General features: G+C 49.2%; 1 protein-coding gene across 1 annotated transcript in view; it reads right to left on the bottom strand.

Annotated features, from left to right (window-relative positions):
* Positions 1 to 13,221, bottom strand: part of BNIP5 (BCL2 interacting protein 5) — a 22,285-nt gene extending 9,064 nt beyond the window's left edge. Inside the window, exons 1-6 of the mRNA XM_017522607.2 lie at positions 13,056 to 13,221; positions 6,081 to 6,724; positions 4,022 to 4,138; positions 2,486 to 2,550; positions 1,975 to 2,212; positions 776 to 907 (exon numbers count right to left, since the gene is read on the bottom strand). Coding sequence (XP_017378096.1) covers positions 776 to 907; positions 1,975 to 2,212; positions 2,486 to 2,550; positions 4,022 to 4,138; positions 6,081 to 6,720 — 1,192 coding nt within the window. The 5' untranslated portion in view covers positions 6,721 to 6,724; positions 13,056 to 13,221. The remainder of the gene's footprint in view (positions 1 to 775; positions 908 to 1,974; positions 2,213 to 2,485; positions 2,551 to 4,021; positions 4,139 to 6,080; positions 6,725 to 13,055) is intronic.
* Positions 13,222 to 15,192: the final 1,971 nt, after the last annotated feature.

Here is a 15,192-nt window from a genome sequence, read left to right as displayed (position 1 = left end):
AAAAAAAAAAAAAAAAAAAAAAAAAAAGGAAAAGCAAACAAGGCAGAATGGCAGGATGTAGGAGGCAGAGATCTTTCCAGGTCTTTTCAGACGTGATGCTCATATACACATGATTGTAGGCCTGGCTCTGCCAATGATAAAATAGCAATTACAGTGATGGCAGCTGCCATTAGCTGAGCTTCCCTGTTACGGCCCCTACCCCTCTCCCTCTCCTCTTTACTTCTGAGCTCTGTTCTCAAGCTGGGCCACCCAACAATGACTATAAGAGCAACAGATGGCGGCTAACACATATTAGCCACTACCAGGGGCTGCCCTAAATGCTGTAGAAGCAGGAATTCATTTAGAGTTGCCAACAGTTCTAGAAAGCAGGTACATTGCTGTCCCATTTCACAGATGGAGAAACTGAGACCAGAGATGAAGTAACTTGCCCAAGTGCACACGGCTCAAAGGGATCAGAGCTCAGATTGAAACCCAGGCCCATAAGATCACCCCATCGGCGAGCCCTTGGTGAGGTGGGGGGAGCATTTTCCTCCCCTCCCCTCCTGTCAGCCTCATCAGGGTGAGCACCAACACTATAGCCATTTATTGAGGTATAGACAGGCAGCCTGGCTTGGGCCTAGACTCTGGGACCCAAGCTGCCTCCCCAGCCTGCTATACTCAGAGGGAGGTCTGGACAGGCCACTGCCTCTCTCTGGCTCAGTTTCTCTTCTGCAAGTGGAGGAGTCAGAGCAGAAGTTTTCCAAGGGATGTCTGAGAAAAGGAGAGGAGTACTGACTGTATTCTGAGGCTCTGTCTGGCTGAAGCTCCTCTCCAGGTCCCAGGCTCTCTGGTGGTGTGGAAAGCTTGCAGGGGCCTGGAGCCTCAGCCTCTGTAGATAGGATCTCCTGGACTTCAGGTTCTTCCAAGCCTGAGAAGCAGAATGAAAAAAGGGGGTGTGTTTTGTCCATCTGGGCCTGTTAACCATGCATAGAAGCTAGCACAGACTCTAAAGTGGGTTCCGTGGCCACATCAGACTAAGCCTATGGGGCTGGCACACAGCTGCTGGCTAGGACTGTGTCTCTGATTTAGTGGCCCAGACCAAGCTCTCTTATCCCTTTGTGCTTCCATAGAACTGGCTTTTCTGGGCTTTGCTGTCCTCTCCTCCCTCCCTTGGAGCCCTTCTCCCTCCATCGTTTTGACTTGATCCACAAGTTGAATGGCAGAGGCCTGGTCCCATGGCATGAATTGATGAATCACAGCCAGAATCCCCCTGCATGAAAATATCTCCCCAAGTGGTGTGAAATTCCCCTCTTTGGTGTTAAGCATCACTCCCTCCTTTCTAAGATGTAAATTCCCGACCAGGATGACCTGTTCTCCCTGATGCCCAGGAAGAAATTACTTGACTGATCCTTTCTCCTTCTAGCTCTGGCCCCATCATCCATGGGCCATGGACCTTGGACACATTGTTTCACCTCCCAAAGCCTCAGTCCCTTCACCTGTGAGGTGGGGATCATAGTTGCACTTCATCTGATGGCTGTGAGGACTGGATGAGTTATAGATATGCAGCAGGGAAATGTCTCACTTTACAGGTGAAGAAACTGAGGCATAAAGATGGGGAATGACATAGACAATATGCTAGAACTCAGGTCCCCTGCCTCCCCTACTCCAGCTCCTTCCTACACACATGACTCCCCTCCCTCCCAGGGGGCAGAAGCCAAGGCAGCCAAGAAATGTGGATGGCTGGGGAATCCCGGAACACAATTTCCCTCAAGGGCTTATTGGGGCGGACTAGACTTGGCTGAGGTTTTGAGTGTGGAGGTGACCTGCTGGCTTTCTCTCTCTCTTCCCACAGTCATCCTTATGCCACTCAGTGCAGAGTGCAAAAGTCAGATCAGGCTCAGCACAGCCTTAAAAGTGGCCAATTCCATCCAGGGGGAAGGTTGCAGAGCTGGAGGCAGCTGCAGGGTTGCTATGGCAACTGCAGAGCCTGCTCACCATAGCTGCTGGAGATGGAAGGCCGATGGCCACCGACACACAGGGGCCGGAAGCTGGACTTCTTCGGTGGCCGGGCCTCTGGACTGGAAACATCTGTGGCCCCCCTCTTGGCCTCCTCGGAGCCGTGTTTCTTAAGAGAAAAGTTTCTCTTGGGGCTTGTCTTTTTCTCTTGGGATTTCTTCCTAACAGCTGCTGTTGGGTTTGGCAGGACAACCTTCGGCTGTGAGGCCTGAGATTGCTGTGAGGGACAGGAGAGAAACTGAGTCAGGCTCATACATTGAGGAGAAGGGGAAAGCTCTCTGAAAGCAACTGAAGAGCACCCGAGCGACAGGATGGCCCCCGGTGAGGGGAGGCAGCAGAGCCCAGAGCACAAGGAGAGCTGAGTTCTGAAGCTGCAGAAGGAGGCTTCAGGGAAGGAAGGGACTGGTGCCGGGCCTGCAAGGACAGGAGTTTGGCAGAGGAGAAGGAGAAGGCTGAGAGCCCCTGGAGATCTGCCAAGTTCGCTCCTCACCTCTTCTTCCCACTGGTCTCCCACTCTTTTGAGAAATTCCACTATCATCTGAATGATAGCATCCTCTGGAAGAAAGCAAATACACCCGGTTATTCTTTCTAAATGCACAGACAACTCCTTCGAAATGACCATCTCGGACAGTTCTCTTACACAACTCTTTAGGCCACACAACGGAGGGAAACACCACATCCCAGGACAGGTCCTTCAGAGAGAAGTTTGGAAGATCCGTCAGGGAAGGTGCTAAGCCAAGTCACGACACTTTATGCAGGAAATTTCAGGTCAGTCCTTTAGGCATTCAACTTGTGCCCCCCTCTTTCCTTTGAACTTCACAGATCTACTTTGGGTTCAGTAAACTGTGGGTCCTTGAATAAGTGCCCTACCCTCTCTGGGCCTTCAATCTCTCCCAGCAAAATATGGGTCATAATCTTTGTCCTGCCTTCCCCAGAAGGTTGTCAAGCCATCAAATGAGGGACTGGGCTTGAAAACACTTTGCAAGGCTAATGCTGATCTTCCAACCTGCAAAATTTCAGTGGGGAAAATGGTGGATACCTGGCCTAACTAAGGTGGAGGATGGAGGGACGTCAGCAGGCATGACATGGAGAGAGCCTGCCACGCTGATGCCTCAGCCACGCCCTCACATCTGCACGGAGAAGCCACTCCAATGGAAATGGTTTCCTTTGATACGCCAGTCAGCCTATTCAAGGACAATGTCCCCACACTGTCCTCTGCTAGGTGCCGCTGATGAGTTGACATGAAAAGAGATGCAAACAAATTCCCTGTCCCCAGGCTGCTGTCTGTGGGTTTGCTTTTTTTTTTTTTTTAACCTCCTAACTTCCGTCTCACTTCCCTCTCGCTTATAAATTGGCTTTTGTTGCCTGACTCAGCTACCAGCTGGCTATCTCTCATGTAAGAAAACGATTAGCTGCAGAATAGCTAACTAAATGCCTTTTAGTTATTCTTTGACACATACATAGCTCCTTTATTTCACGTATTATAAAATAGGCTCATCTTTTTTTACAGAGAATTAGACAAATAGGGTATTATCCTCGATTTATTAGGAGCACTCAGTATTGTGGTTTAGTGTGAGACTGTACTTCTTTTTTGGAGATGCATGTTTAAGTATTTAGGGATGAAGCATGATTTACTCCAAAGTGATTCAGCAACAAAAAAATACATGAAGCAAACTGGCAGAGTTTAACAACTGTGAGCATACAAGGGTGCATTGAACTATCCGTTTCACTCTTCTATATATTTTTAAAGCAAAATAAATTTTAAAAGACTAAGAAAAGTTCCAATCCCATTAACACAGAAGGCAGCAGCATTTGCCAGCAGCCTTTCCAATTCCCCAGCCTCCCTTCTGTGAAATTCTAAAATAAGCAGATGTGGCCAGAAGCACCAAAAGAGGTAAGAAAGACCAGTGCGTGTATTTTGGGAGCCACCATCCAAGGTCTCAGTGATCATTCAGAATAATCCATCTCACTCAGTAACAGCCACCTCAGCCACAGGTAAAAAGGTCACTAAGAGATTCCGACTCACCATCAGGCTTTCTGAGCTCCTCTTCTTGCTGGTGACCTGTGGCGTGGGGAGAAACATCCAAAGCTCCAGCACCATCTGCTCTGATGAGGAAGGACTGACGATCAGAGTCTTCCCCACCTGGAATAGAGACAAAAGCAAAAGGGTATGTGGGTGTGAATGTGCGTGTGCGTGTGTCAGTGACATTCTCCTGACTGTTCATCAACACGAGAAAGCAGCACAGAATTCACAGTGCAACAGGCACTGCTGCAGCCTGCTCTAGGCTTAACCAAAACAAATCAGAAACCCATTAAGGTTTTTATTTGAAAAGAGGCTGCTTCCACCAAGGCACGTCTCTCACTAGCCCCTCTCCTCAAGTCCTCAATCTTCTCCCCATCATAAACACTGGGTTTTGAGTGCTGCAAGGCAGAGCCCCCTCTCCCTCTCGGTGCCTGTGGGCATTCAGCTCCAGAACCTTGCAAGGCAGAATTGGAAGTCACCTTGGGAGCCAGCACCCTCATTTGCATGTGTAGAAAGCAAAAAGTTCCTCTTCAAAATTTCCCTTCTTGTTAAAGAATAATAATAATAAATGTTAGAAATAATAGTTTCTTTTAAAGACTAACTTTCTTCAAAGCCTTCTTGCTTTTTGCTGCTAACTCTTTGTTAAGCCCTATCCTATGTAGCTGTTAGATATAAGGGAATAAGTGCACTCTATGTCCTTGTACTTTAACCAAGATATTTGTGCTGGATGTGCTCACAGGCATGTCCCAGCTTGCAGCCTCCGCCCCTCCCTTATTTGGGAATGTTATTACTTCTCTATGTCCCTTCACAAGCAACTTCCTCTTTTCCTTTTGTTCTCCATTGCCTTTACCAATTTGGAAAAGTTTTAAGTTGTCAGCCAATCGAGTTTAGTTTAGATTGTGAGGTCCAGCCCCAACCAATGGAGATCAGACACTGCAGTAAGGACCTAATGTGTAAGGAATAAATATGCCTGCCTTTCCTTTGTTCATTGTATTCTCATGGCAAGATGGCTGATGAACAGTACCCTTTCTGCAGAAAGTAAAATGGCCTTGTTGAGAAAAGTTTTTGTCTGAATGCTCATTTTTCCTTGCGGTACCTAGGAACAAGCAACAATTCTCTCTAACATGAGAAATCAAAAGTTCCAGGGGTGGCAGCTCAAGCTCAAGGTCACACAGCAAGTTTACTCCTGATAGAGCCAATCCAGAACCAAGGCCTGGAAGCAGCAGCCCAGAAGCACATAGGAACCAATAGGGCTTCCCTCCTCACCCCAGTCCCTGCCTTCTCATTTCTCCTAGGTCTGTGCTCCTGAAACTAGAGTACTTGGCAATAACAGCTACCCTGCACTGAGCTCTTTCCTTGTGGGCTGTGGCCACTCCATGAGACAGTAACTATTTATCTTCATTTTACCCATGAAAAAAGCTGAGTCTCAGAGAGGAAGGCTGCCACCCCTGGCCACACAGCTTGGGAACAGCAGCAGCACAAGTGGTTCTCCTGGAGCACTCAGCCATGGTGCCATTCCACCTCAAAGAATTATCGCAGTGGGCCAGATGCAGTGGCTTATGTCTGTAATCCCAGCACTCTGCGGGGCCATGGCAGGTGGATCACTTGAGTCCAGGAGTTTGAGACCAGCCTGGTCAACACGGTGAAATCCTGTCTCTACCAAAAAACACAAAGATTAGCCAGGTGTTGTGGCAGATGCCAGTAGTCCCAGCTACTTGGGAGGCTAAGACAGGAGAATAGCTTGAGCCTGGAGCAGAGGTTGCAGAGAGCCAAGATAATGCCACTGCACTCCAGCCTGGGGGACACAGCAAGACTCCATCTCAAAAAAGAAAATAAAAGAAGAAAAGAAGAGAGAAAGAGAGAAGGAGAGGAGAGAAAGAGAGAAAGGAGGGAGGGAGGGAGGGAGGGAAGGAGGTGAGGAAGGAAGGAGGGAAGTAAGTAAGTCATACTGGTATGGCCCTGACAGCTCCCCAGACTATCCCCGTCCCCTCTGTGAAGAGGCTCCTGGAGCAAGTTTAGCGCACCCTAGGGGTTGCCATAGGTACAGGCAAGGTCCACTCACCCCTGTGAGCTGGGCCCAGGTCAGCCTCCCCAGAGCGCAAGGCAGCAGCTGTCCTGGACAGCCCTTCCTCTTGGCCTCTGGCCTCCCGGTCTTGAGCTGCCTTATTCACCTCGACCATGTGTTTCTTGTGACTTTGCTTCTTGCGGCTGGCCTTCTTGTCATGGTGGGCTTTCTTCCTGAGGGCTGGCTCCCCCGGTGCCTCTGGGGGCTCTGGAGGCTGGGAGAGGTCCTCCGGCCCCCTTGGCCTCCTGCTGGCCTTTTCTCTGGGCTCCTCATGGCCCGTCCTCAGTAAGAAGAAGTTCAGCATGGTCTTCAGCCACCCCTGCTGGGCCCTCCTCTGGGCCTTGTCCCTCTTGGTGTCTTGTGGAGACCTCTCCTCGCCGGGGAGAAACTCTCCAGTCTCCTCCGGAGTGAGGGCTGCAGCAGTGGCACCCTGAGCCTCTGCAGACGGAGCTGGGCTCTCCGAACGTCCGGCCCAATCACTGGTTGTCCAGTGAAGCGCCTTCCTGGTGGGAGCAGTGGGCAGGGAGAGGCAGTGGCAGTCCCATGGCTCTGAGTCTTTCCTGGGGGCCCATGGCCTGTCCAGAGACTTGGCTTTCCTCTCCGTCAGGGGCCTCCTCGGGCGCCTTGGATTCTCCATCAGGCTACAACCAAAACAAACAGCTCCCTTAGTTTTGTTTGTTTGTTTTTGTTGTTGTTATTTTAAGATGGAGCCTCGCTCTGTCACCCAGGCTGGAGTGCAGTGGCGCTACCTCAGTTCACTGCAACCTCCGCCTCCTGGGTTCAAGCGATGCTCCTGCCTCAGCCTCTTGAGTAGCTGGATGACAGGTACACGCCACCACGCCCGGCTAATTTTTGTATTTTTAGTAGAGGCGGGGTTTCACCATGTTGGCCAGGCTGGTCTCGAACTTTTGACCTCAGGTGATCCACCCGCATCAGCCTCCCAAAGTGCTGGGATTACAGGCATGAGCCACCGTGCCTGGCCAAACAGTTCCCTCAGCAGAGGCCTCCTGGGCACAGAGAAGCTGGCTCCCAGCGCTGCCCAGTGGTTCATTCACTCTGCTCACTAATGTGAGGAGTGTCAACCCCTCATGTCAACAATTTCTCAAAGCTGTTGTCTTGTGCAAATTCCCCCAAAACCCTTGGGGAATGGGGGTCGCTGTTCTCATTTTCCAGAGGATGAAAGTGGACCACAGGGAGATCCTGCTCAGATCTCAGGGCTGGTCAGCTACACCTCCAGAGCCCCTGAAAGGAACACAGCCCTGCCCACATGCAGGTTTTAGTCCATCAAGACTGATTTGGGACTTCTCCTCCAGAACTGCATGATAGTTAATTCATCTTGTTCCAAAGCCACTGCGTCTGGGGGCTTCTGTTATAGCACCAACGGAAAATGAATACAGCCGGAGCCAGAGGTCTAGTCCTGCCCCTCACTAGCCTTGGGACCTTGGGCAGCTCAGGCACCTTCTCCGGCCCCATGTTCTCCTCTGAAACATCCCTGAGCCCTGCCCTACCTCACCGGCTGCCAAGAATATTCCACCAGGCAGCTCTGTCAATGGCAACTCTCTTCTTCTAACTGCTCAAGCCAAAAATGTAGTCACTCCTGACTTCTTTCTTTAAAAAAAAAAAATTATATGTATATTGAAAATAGATATGGGGTCTTGCTGTGTTGCCCAGGCTAGTCTCAAACTCCTGGGCTCAAGCGATCAACCCACCTTGGTCTCTGCAAGTGCTGGGATTGCAGGCATAAGCCACTGTGCCAGCCTCCTTTCTTTCTTCCACACCCACATCCACCCATCAGCAGAGCCTTTTGGCCTCACTCTCACAGAGCCTCTCCTCACCCTGACGGCCCCTGTGGTTTCTAGGTCCCCACCTGCACTCTCCTGAACTGTTATCATCACCTCCTAACTGATGTCTCTGCTCTCCTCTTGCCCTCCTTACAGTAACTTCTCCACTTAATAACTGTGGGACTTATAAAATGAAAGTTAAGGCCGGGCGCGGTGGCTCATGCCCATAATCCCAACACTTTGGGAGGCTGAGGCAGGTGGATCACGAGGTCAAGAGATCGAGACCATCCTGGCCAACATGATGAAACCCCCATCTCTGCTAAAAATACAAAACTTAGCTGGGCATGATTTTGTACTTAGCTGGGCCTGTACTCCCAGCTACTCCAGAGTCTGAGGCAGGAGAATTGCTTGAACCCAGGAGGCGGAGGTTGCAGTGAGCCAAGATTGCGCCACTGCACTCCAGCCTGGCCACCTGGTAATTGAGTGAGACTCCGTCTCAAAAAACAAAAACAAAAGTTATTTCCCTTCCTCCAAGGGTCCCCTTTCACTCACAGTCTTTACAGTGGCTGGCACATCCTGCACATTCCAGCCTCCAAACCCCTCTGACCATGTCTCACACACTCCACTTCACGCACACAGCCCTGCTTGCTGTCCTTCAGGCCCGCCTGCCTCTGGGCCTTCACACTGGCCAGTCCCTCTTTCTAGAACATTCTTCCCTCATGGAAAGAATGAGTTTGTTCATGGTTTGCTCCCTCACTGCCTTCAGGGCTCTACTCCACTGTCACCTTTCCATCGAGGCCCCTGCCCACTCCCCATCGGCACACCCTTTCCCCGCCTACCCCGCGGCCTGGTGGTGTGCAGTGCCATGTCTTTATGGGTTTAGTGGTTTACTGTCTGAGTCTCTCTCCATCTCCTGTGTCTATTTTGCTAGGTCTTCTATCTTTGGGTGTCTAGAACAATGTCCAGCATATCACTGCCACTCGATAAGCACTTATTAAGCAAAGGAACAGATGCGTAACACATTTAGTAAATGGTACAACACTTAAGGTGTCTTTGGATGTATGGTTAGCATGAAATCAGTGCTTTCGGGCCAGTCTCATCTTGGAGCAGCAGGGGCCCTTCCATTCTCCATCCAGGATGAAGCAGCAGCCAATGGAAAAAGATTTTAAAAAACAAACAAAAACCTTCCCCTCTTGGGCGGCATTTCAAGCAGGCTTGGGGAGTGGGCAGTGCACTTGATTTGTGTGTCTTTAATCTAAAGCTCTTGGGGCTTTCCAATTTTTCTAGAGTTGTTCAGAAGCCTTTTTCCCTTCAATGGAAGGTAAAAGAAAAATAAAATATGGTTTTGAATTCCAAACCTGAGCCCCTGGAGAGTCCTACGCAGTTTAGGACCACGGGTTGCCTGCTCTAATTCTTCATTACAGCTTTAGCCTGCGTTCGCCAAGTAATGCAGTGCTATGGGATGTACTCTAAAATGTATTCTATTGCTATGCTCAGCTTAGAGGCAAAAATAAGAATCTATAATTGTAATTTCTTATGTGTGGGATCCACAGGAAAGTGAAGAAGATACAGAGAAAGAACAAAAGAAATGGGAACACACAGATTTGAAGGCGGCACGAACATTTGGGATGCCTTCCCTCCTTCAAGCACCACTGTGGGAAGAAAACCGGACGGTACTGCAGCCCCAGGTCGCCGAGGTCAGAGGCTATTGGAGCCAGGTGTCCACATGAGGATGACCTTGGAGGAAAGGAGAAATTGGGCCGGCGAGGAGGCCGGCAATTTGGAAGGCCTTCTTTATTGTTTAACGTTCCTTAAAAGGAGCACCTGGGCTACGTGGAAACTTTTAGCAATATGTGTCTGTACCTTACATAGAAATTCACTAATATTCCTGAAAGGCTCAGAGACTGGTTGCCTTATGGTTGTTTCCGAAGACAATGCGGGGTAGGATAAGGAGAAGCAATCATAGAGGAAAATATTTATGTTTGTTCTCACTTATTTCGCTCAACAAACATTTAATAAGCACCCACTCTGCACCAGAAATGATGCTCGGTGCTAGGGATACCGTCATGAACGAGGTGCAGCATGTGCCCCCAGAGGGAATATTCTGGTCTTCTCTGAGTGCGCAGGAGTAGGGATGTGAGTACAGTGATGTTTCATTCCCCTGCATCTGCTCTCTCTTCAGAAGCACACGGTCTTCAGAGAAGATAAATTTAGGTTGAAGTTCTGTGTGATTTAAGATCACATTAAAAAAAAAGTGAGCTGAGCCAGAAATATTTACTGAGCGGTGTCAGGGTTCTCTCTGTGTTTTCCATATGTTCCTGTGGTCAGGGCACATTGGATGGGATTGGCAGAGAAGCTGTTCATTAACAAAACCACAGAACCAGGACACTCTCGCTCAGCTCAGACCGTCTTCTGTCTGCACAGACCTGGCTCCAGGGGACCCATCGCACAGAGGGCAGGCGCTTCCTTACCCAGTTAATGGGAAGAGAGACACAGTCATCTTAAAAAGCTGTCATTGCTATGGAAACGGTTTTCTCCATTGCCGATGGTGGCAGTTTCCTCCTACCACATTCCAAGGACATGTTGCTCCTCACTTAACTCAGCTTCTCCGATTAACACAATCCCACCAGCAAATGCTTTCCCTGTTTTTTTTTTTTTTTTTTTCAAGAAAGCTGCCTTAATTTGGCCGCCCCCTTCCTGGAATAACCAGTGCTCTGAGCCCTCAGGGAGATGAGAGAAGCTAAGCCCAGGAGCCCCGCAGCTGCTGCTTTAGCCCAGAGGCAGGGAGGGGGACAGGTGACGTGCAGCCTCTGCTATCCAAGAGTTTCCCCAGGGAAGAGATTCCAGGGTCTCCCAAGGCTTCATAATTCCAAATCCAGTGGCCTCTTCCCACGCGTCCCTAACAGGCTGCAGCATTTGACACCAGCCCTACTTCCTTCTTTCTTTCCTCTTTCCTCTCTGGGTGGCTGTGACTGCTCAGCCCGGCTCTCTCCTCCCTCTCCCCCACTCCAACGGCTCCTCCTCTGTAATGTTCCAAAGCTTGTCTTCAGCTCTGGTCCAGGGATTGAGAGTGCAGCTGACTGGGGAAGACACACCCACATACCCCCAGGAAGACCCCTGAAGAACCTCTGTGGATGGTGTGTCCTCAGACTTTTAAAGTCTCTAAGCCCTAGGAAGGTTGTCTTTTAATCCTAACAACCTCCCCCTTCCTCCATGTGCCAAAATTAAACCTTTCAAGACTTTCCAAGTATAAAATTCGGCTATCCAGAAGTTATCAAAGCAAGACTTTCCTTTCCTTTCTTCTTTTTTCGTTTTGTGCCCCAGTTGCTCAACGACATTCAGCCGGACCACCAGGGAACCCCACCCTGCCCAGGCCGTGCTCCCAGACCAGGAAGCCCCAGCAGGCAGCGCGCCCACACTGTGCGGAAACCCAGCTACTCTCGTAAACTTGCTATTGTCTTGGCCGAAACTGGTGGTCAGAGCAAAGTCCAAATCAGCTCAAAATACCCGAGTGATCTGCAGATCACAAGACTCCTTCTGATAAGACGTCATGTTCACCGGTGACATGTCCAGCAACAGCAGCAAAGAACCAGAGAAGGTTCACACAGCTGACCCTGGAGCAGGAAGTTTGCCTGCCCTCCCCAGGCTTGCTCCTGTGTTTTGTGTGCTTTCTAAGTTGCACGATGATCTCATCTCTACGCTGTTCTCTAATTTGTTCACCTGGCCGTGTTACTCTGTAACTGCTCTGCGCCTTTCACGGAGATAACTCTGCGGCTCCCCTTCTCCACCCTGTTATTCACACAACAGAAACTTCACAGAGAGCTAGCCTGCTGCACACCCACAGCAGCACCCTGAGGGACGGAGTGTGTGGCACCCACGTGTGGACCCACAGTCAACACCACAGACATCCATGTGTCACCAAACACACTTGGGCACACCACAGACCTACACGGACTCAGGACGCCCTGTATTTCTCCTGTCCCAAGTATAAATAATTACGTGACCAAGCTCACTACTTGCCATCGGTCCTCCCTGCCTAAGTTCCGTGAGACCTGAGCCTGGGAGGGTCTCGGTGTTCGTGAAACAAATAAATGATACACGGACACAAGCAAACCCAAACCAGCTCACCGTCATGCAGCCACACAGCGTCCAGAGAGCCCTTTCATTTACATGATCTCATTTCATCTTTGCCAAGGGCTAGGAATCAGATGGGCTAACAATGGGACACTGAGGCCCTGAACCATTAAGAGACATGACCAAAGTCCCATAGCCAGAAAGCAGAGAGCTGACACTCGAATCTGCTTCTCCCGATTTGAATGCTCTCTGCTCTATTCTACACCAAATAGCCTCACATAAGCATAGATACACATGCACGCACTTACACACGGACTTAGAGGGGAGAAATCTGCTATTTCCCACTGATGGAGATAACCACATTCACATACACGCCTACCGTGATCTGTGCCCATACAGCCACACCATCACATGTGCCCATATAGACACCACACCCTCCGCACCCCATTCTGACCTCTATCCAAGACCAAGGGCAATGCAACACTGCACAAGGAGTCGGTCAGGACTGTGGGTTCTAACCCATCTCCAACCTATAAATTCCCATCAGAGAGATCATTAGACCACGAGTTATTTTCATAAGATCTCCCCATTCTTGGACTAACATCCAAAAACCTTAAAACATAGGAGCTTAATTCAACCACAGGTAATAATAACACCTCCCATTTATTGGGGGGGTTCCCTCAGTAAACGTAAGGTACATACCTTCACATAAAGTATATGACTCGACCTCTACAATATCCTATAGGGAAACCAGCAGGTGAGCTATGTAATGCTGCTCCATCCTACAGACAAGAAAACTGAGGCTCAGAGAAGTAAAGTTCCTTGCTCAGCATGGTGGGACTTGAGTGGGACTTAAACACAGAGCTTTTAAGTCCAAGTGAGCCCAGAGCTTTTTGAGAAACACACAGTTGAGATAATATCACTGAACCCTGCTTCACCTTTTTAGAGATAAGTAAACCGATGTCCCCACACCACCCCCACCTCTCTGGGAGGGCCCAGCAGGCTGGAAGCAGAACTGGGGCTGGACTCTTGGTTTGACTCCCAGGACAAAACCCCCTTCGAGACTCCAAGATACCACTGCTCCAGCACCCAAAGGAGAGGATATTGTTCAACTAACCTTGGAGCACGGAAGTCACTTCTGTCCTGGACACCCTGGGCTGGGATCTTCAGACGAGAGGTCTCTGTGTCCTAACACAGCGGTCTCTGCTCCCTGTGGGCTGGTAACTGTGCTGGACAAGAAGTCAGGTCCAGCTCCCTCTCGGGGAGAAGATGCCACTGCTTGGTGCTGGTAATTTTCTGAGTGTCTCAGAAGATATATATATTGTATCTCCCAGGAGCTGAGCTCATGGCAGCCAATCCTGAGAGCCATGGGCTGGCTCACCTGCCTCCACCTGTCACCACCCATCCCCGGGCTCCTGCCCGCTTCTCCAATGATAGGAGGCTTAGCTCAGCTAACCCAGAAAAAACAGTTTCACTTGACAACTTCCTTATTGCAGAAAAACCCAATAAGAAACCAAACCTAAGGTCTGTCTGGGGAAAGCCCTACCTGTAGAGTTGAAAACAAGCCTTAATGGGAAATACAGGCTGGGGGAAGAAAGTGCAGGTAGCCTTACGGCCGTTACAACACTCAGTTATCTTTGAAGATTAGTGGGAAGGGAGGGACCTGATCATGCTACTCCAGCCTAGGCAACAGAGTGTGACCCTGTGTCAAAGAAAAAAAGAAGCAACAGAGAGAGAGAGAGAGAGAGAGAGAAAGAGAGAGAGAGAGAGAGAGAGAGAGAAAGAAAGAAAGAAAGAAAGAAAGAAAGAAAGAAAGAAAGAAAGAAAGAAAGAAAGAAAGAGAGAAAGAGAAATAAAGAAGGAAAGAAAGAAAAGAAAGAAAGAAAGAAAGAAAGAAAGAAAGAAAAGAAAAGAAAAGAAAGAAAAAAAAGAAAGCAAAGGAAAGAAAGAAAAAGAAAGAAAGAGAGAAAGAAAGAAAGAAAGAGAAGGAGAGAGGGAAGGAGGGAGAAATGAAGGAAGGAGGGAGGGAGAGAAGGAAGGAAATGTATTGAGTGCTAGACATCTTTCTTTCTGTGTATTAACAGTGTCTGGTACTTGTAAGGGCTCAATAAAAGGCCAATATTTTATTATGGGCAACAAAGTTATTAATGCTTCATTCATTCTGTCAACAGGTTTTGGATCCAGCTGTGTGCTAGACACTGTCTCAGCACTAAATTTAGAATTTATCGGTCCAAGAAGTGACCCTGTCTTCAAACAAAGGTTAAATAATATTACATATTTTTCATTTATTTAATGAAACTATTTTGTCACCCACTTCTTCCAGGTCTTGTGTGGATTGTGTGTGCTCTTTCTTCTTCTGAGGTGAATAGGCTTGGCCCAGCACAGCCCTCATGGAGTCCACAGAGCTGTTGGGAAGAGAGAAACACACAGAGAAAATCATACAAGCAAGCGGAAGGGAATGGGAAGTTACTGTTTGTCTAATGCGTACAGAGTTTCCGTTTGGGAGGAATGTTGTACCACTGCCTCCACCATCAAACCATCTCCAGAGCTTCTGAGATGTGGAGGATTTTTACAAGGCACGCGCAGCCTCGACTGGAGTTGTGGAGATGGTTCAATGGTGGACATAGTGGTACAACAAGCAGAATGTACCTAATGCCACCACACCGTACACTTTAAAAAGGTTCAAACAATCAACTTTATGTCATGTATATTTTACCACAATAAAAAGAAGGGCAGGGGCAGAGAACCATGTGGGGCACTGTGCAGGTACCTCCCATGTACCCAGAAATCCCATCTGCAGGTACATGAGCTCCTAGGTTCTCATGGGAAGGAGAGCCGCCATGGGCGGCTCTGGGCATTCCACACCTTTTCCATCAGGGGTCCTGGGGGCAACCTAGCCCTGCCCTCAGTGCCTGCCAAAGACCACGCCCTGGGCCGGGATCTGGAGACAGACTTTGGCAGCTGCCTGTCCCGGGGCCAAGGTCTGCTACACTATGTGCAAGACCCCATGCAAAATGAAAACAAAGCATCCTTGTTCAAAAAGTATTAACAGTTTCAAGACAGACAGCAGAACGTTAAACCAAGCAACAGACCCTTCTGAGTGCAGACCCTGTGCAAGTGTCCAGGTGACACAGCTGTGAAGGGGGCTCTGAAGGTGACAGTTCCCAACCATGTGCTGGGAGGGCAGATGGCAGAGGGAGAGAGAGAGGGAGATAAGAGAGAATATTTTTGAAATTTTTATTTAAGTATAATGT

Source organism: Cebus imitator, unplaced genomic scaffold (assembly GCF_001604975.1).
Source record: "Cebus imitator isolate Cc_AM_T3 unplaced genomic scaffold, Cebus_imitator-1.0 Scaffold24, whole genome shotgun sequence".
In the NCBI taxonomy this organism is placed as follows: Eukaryota; Metazoa; Chordata; class Mammalia; order Primates; family Cebidae; genus Cebus; species Cebus imitator.
This window is presented reverse-complemented; position numbering and strand designations above follow the sequence as displayed.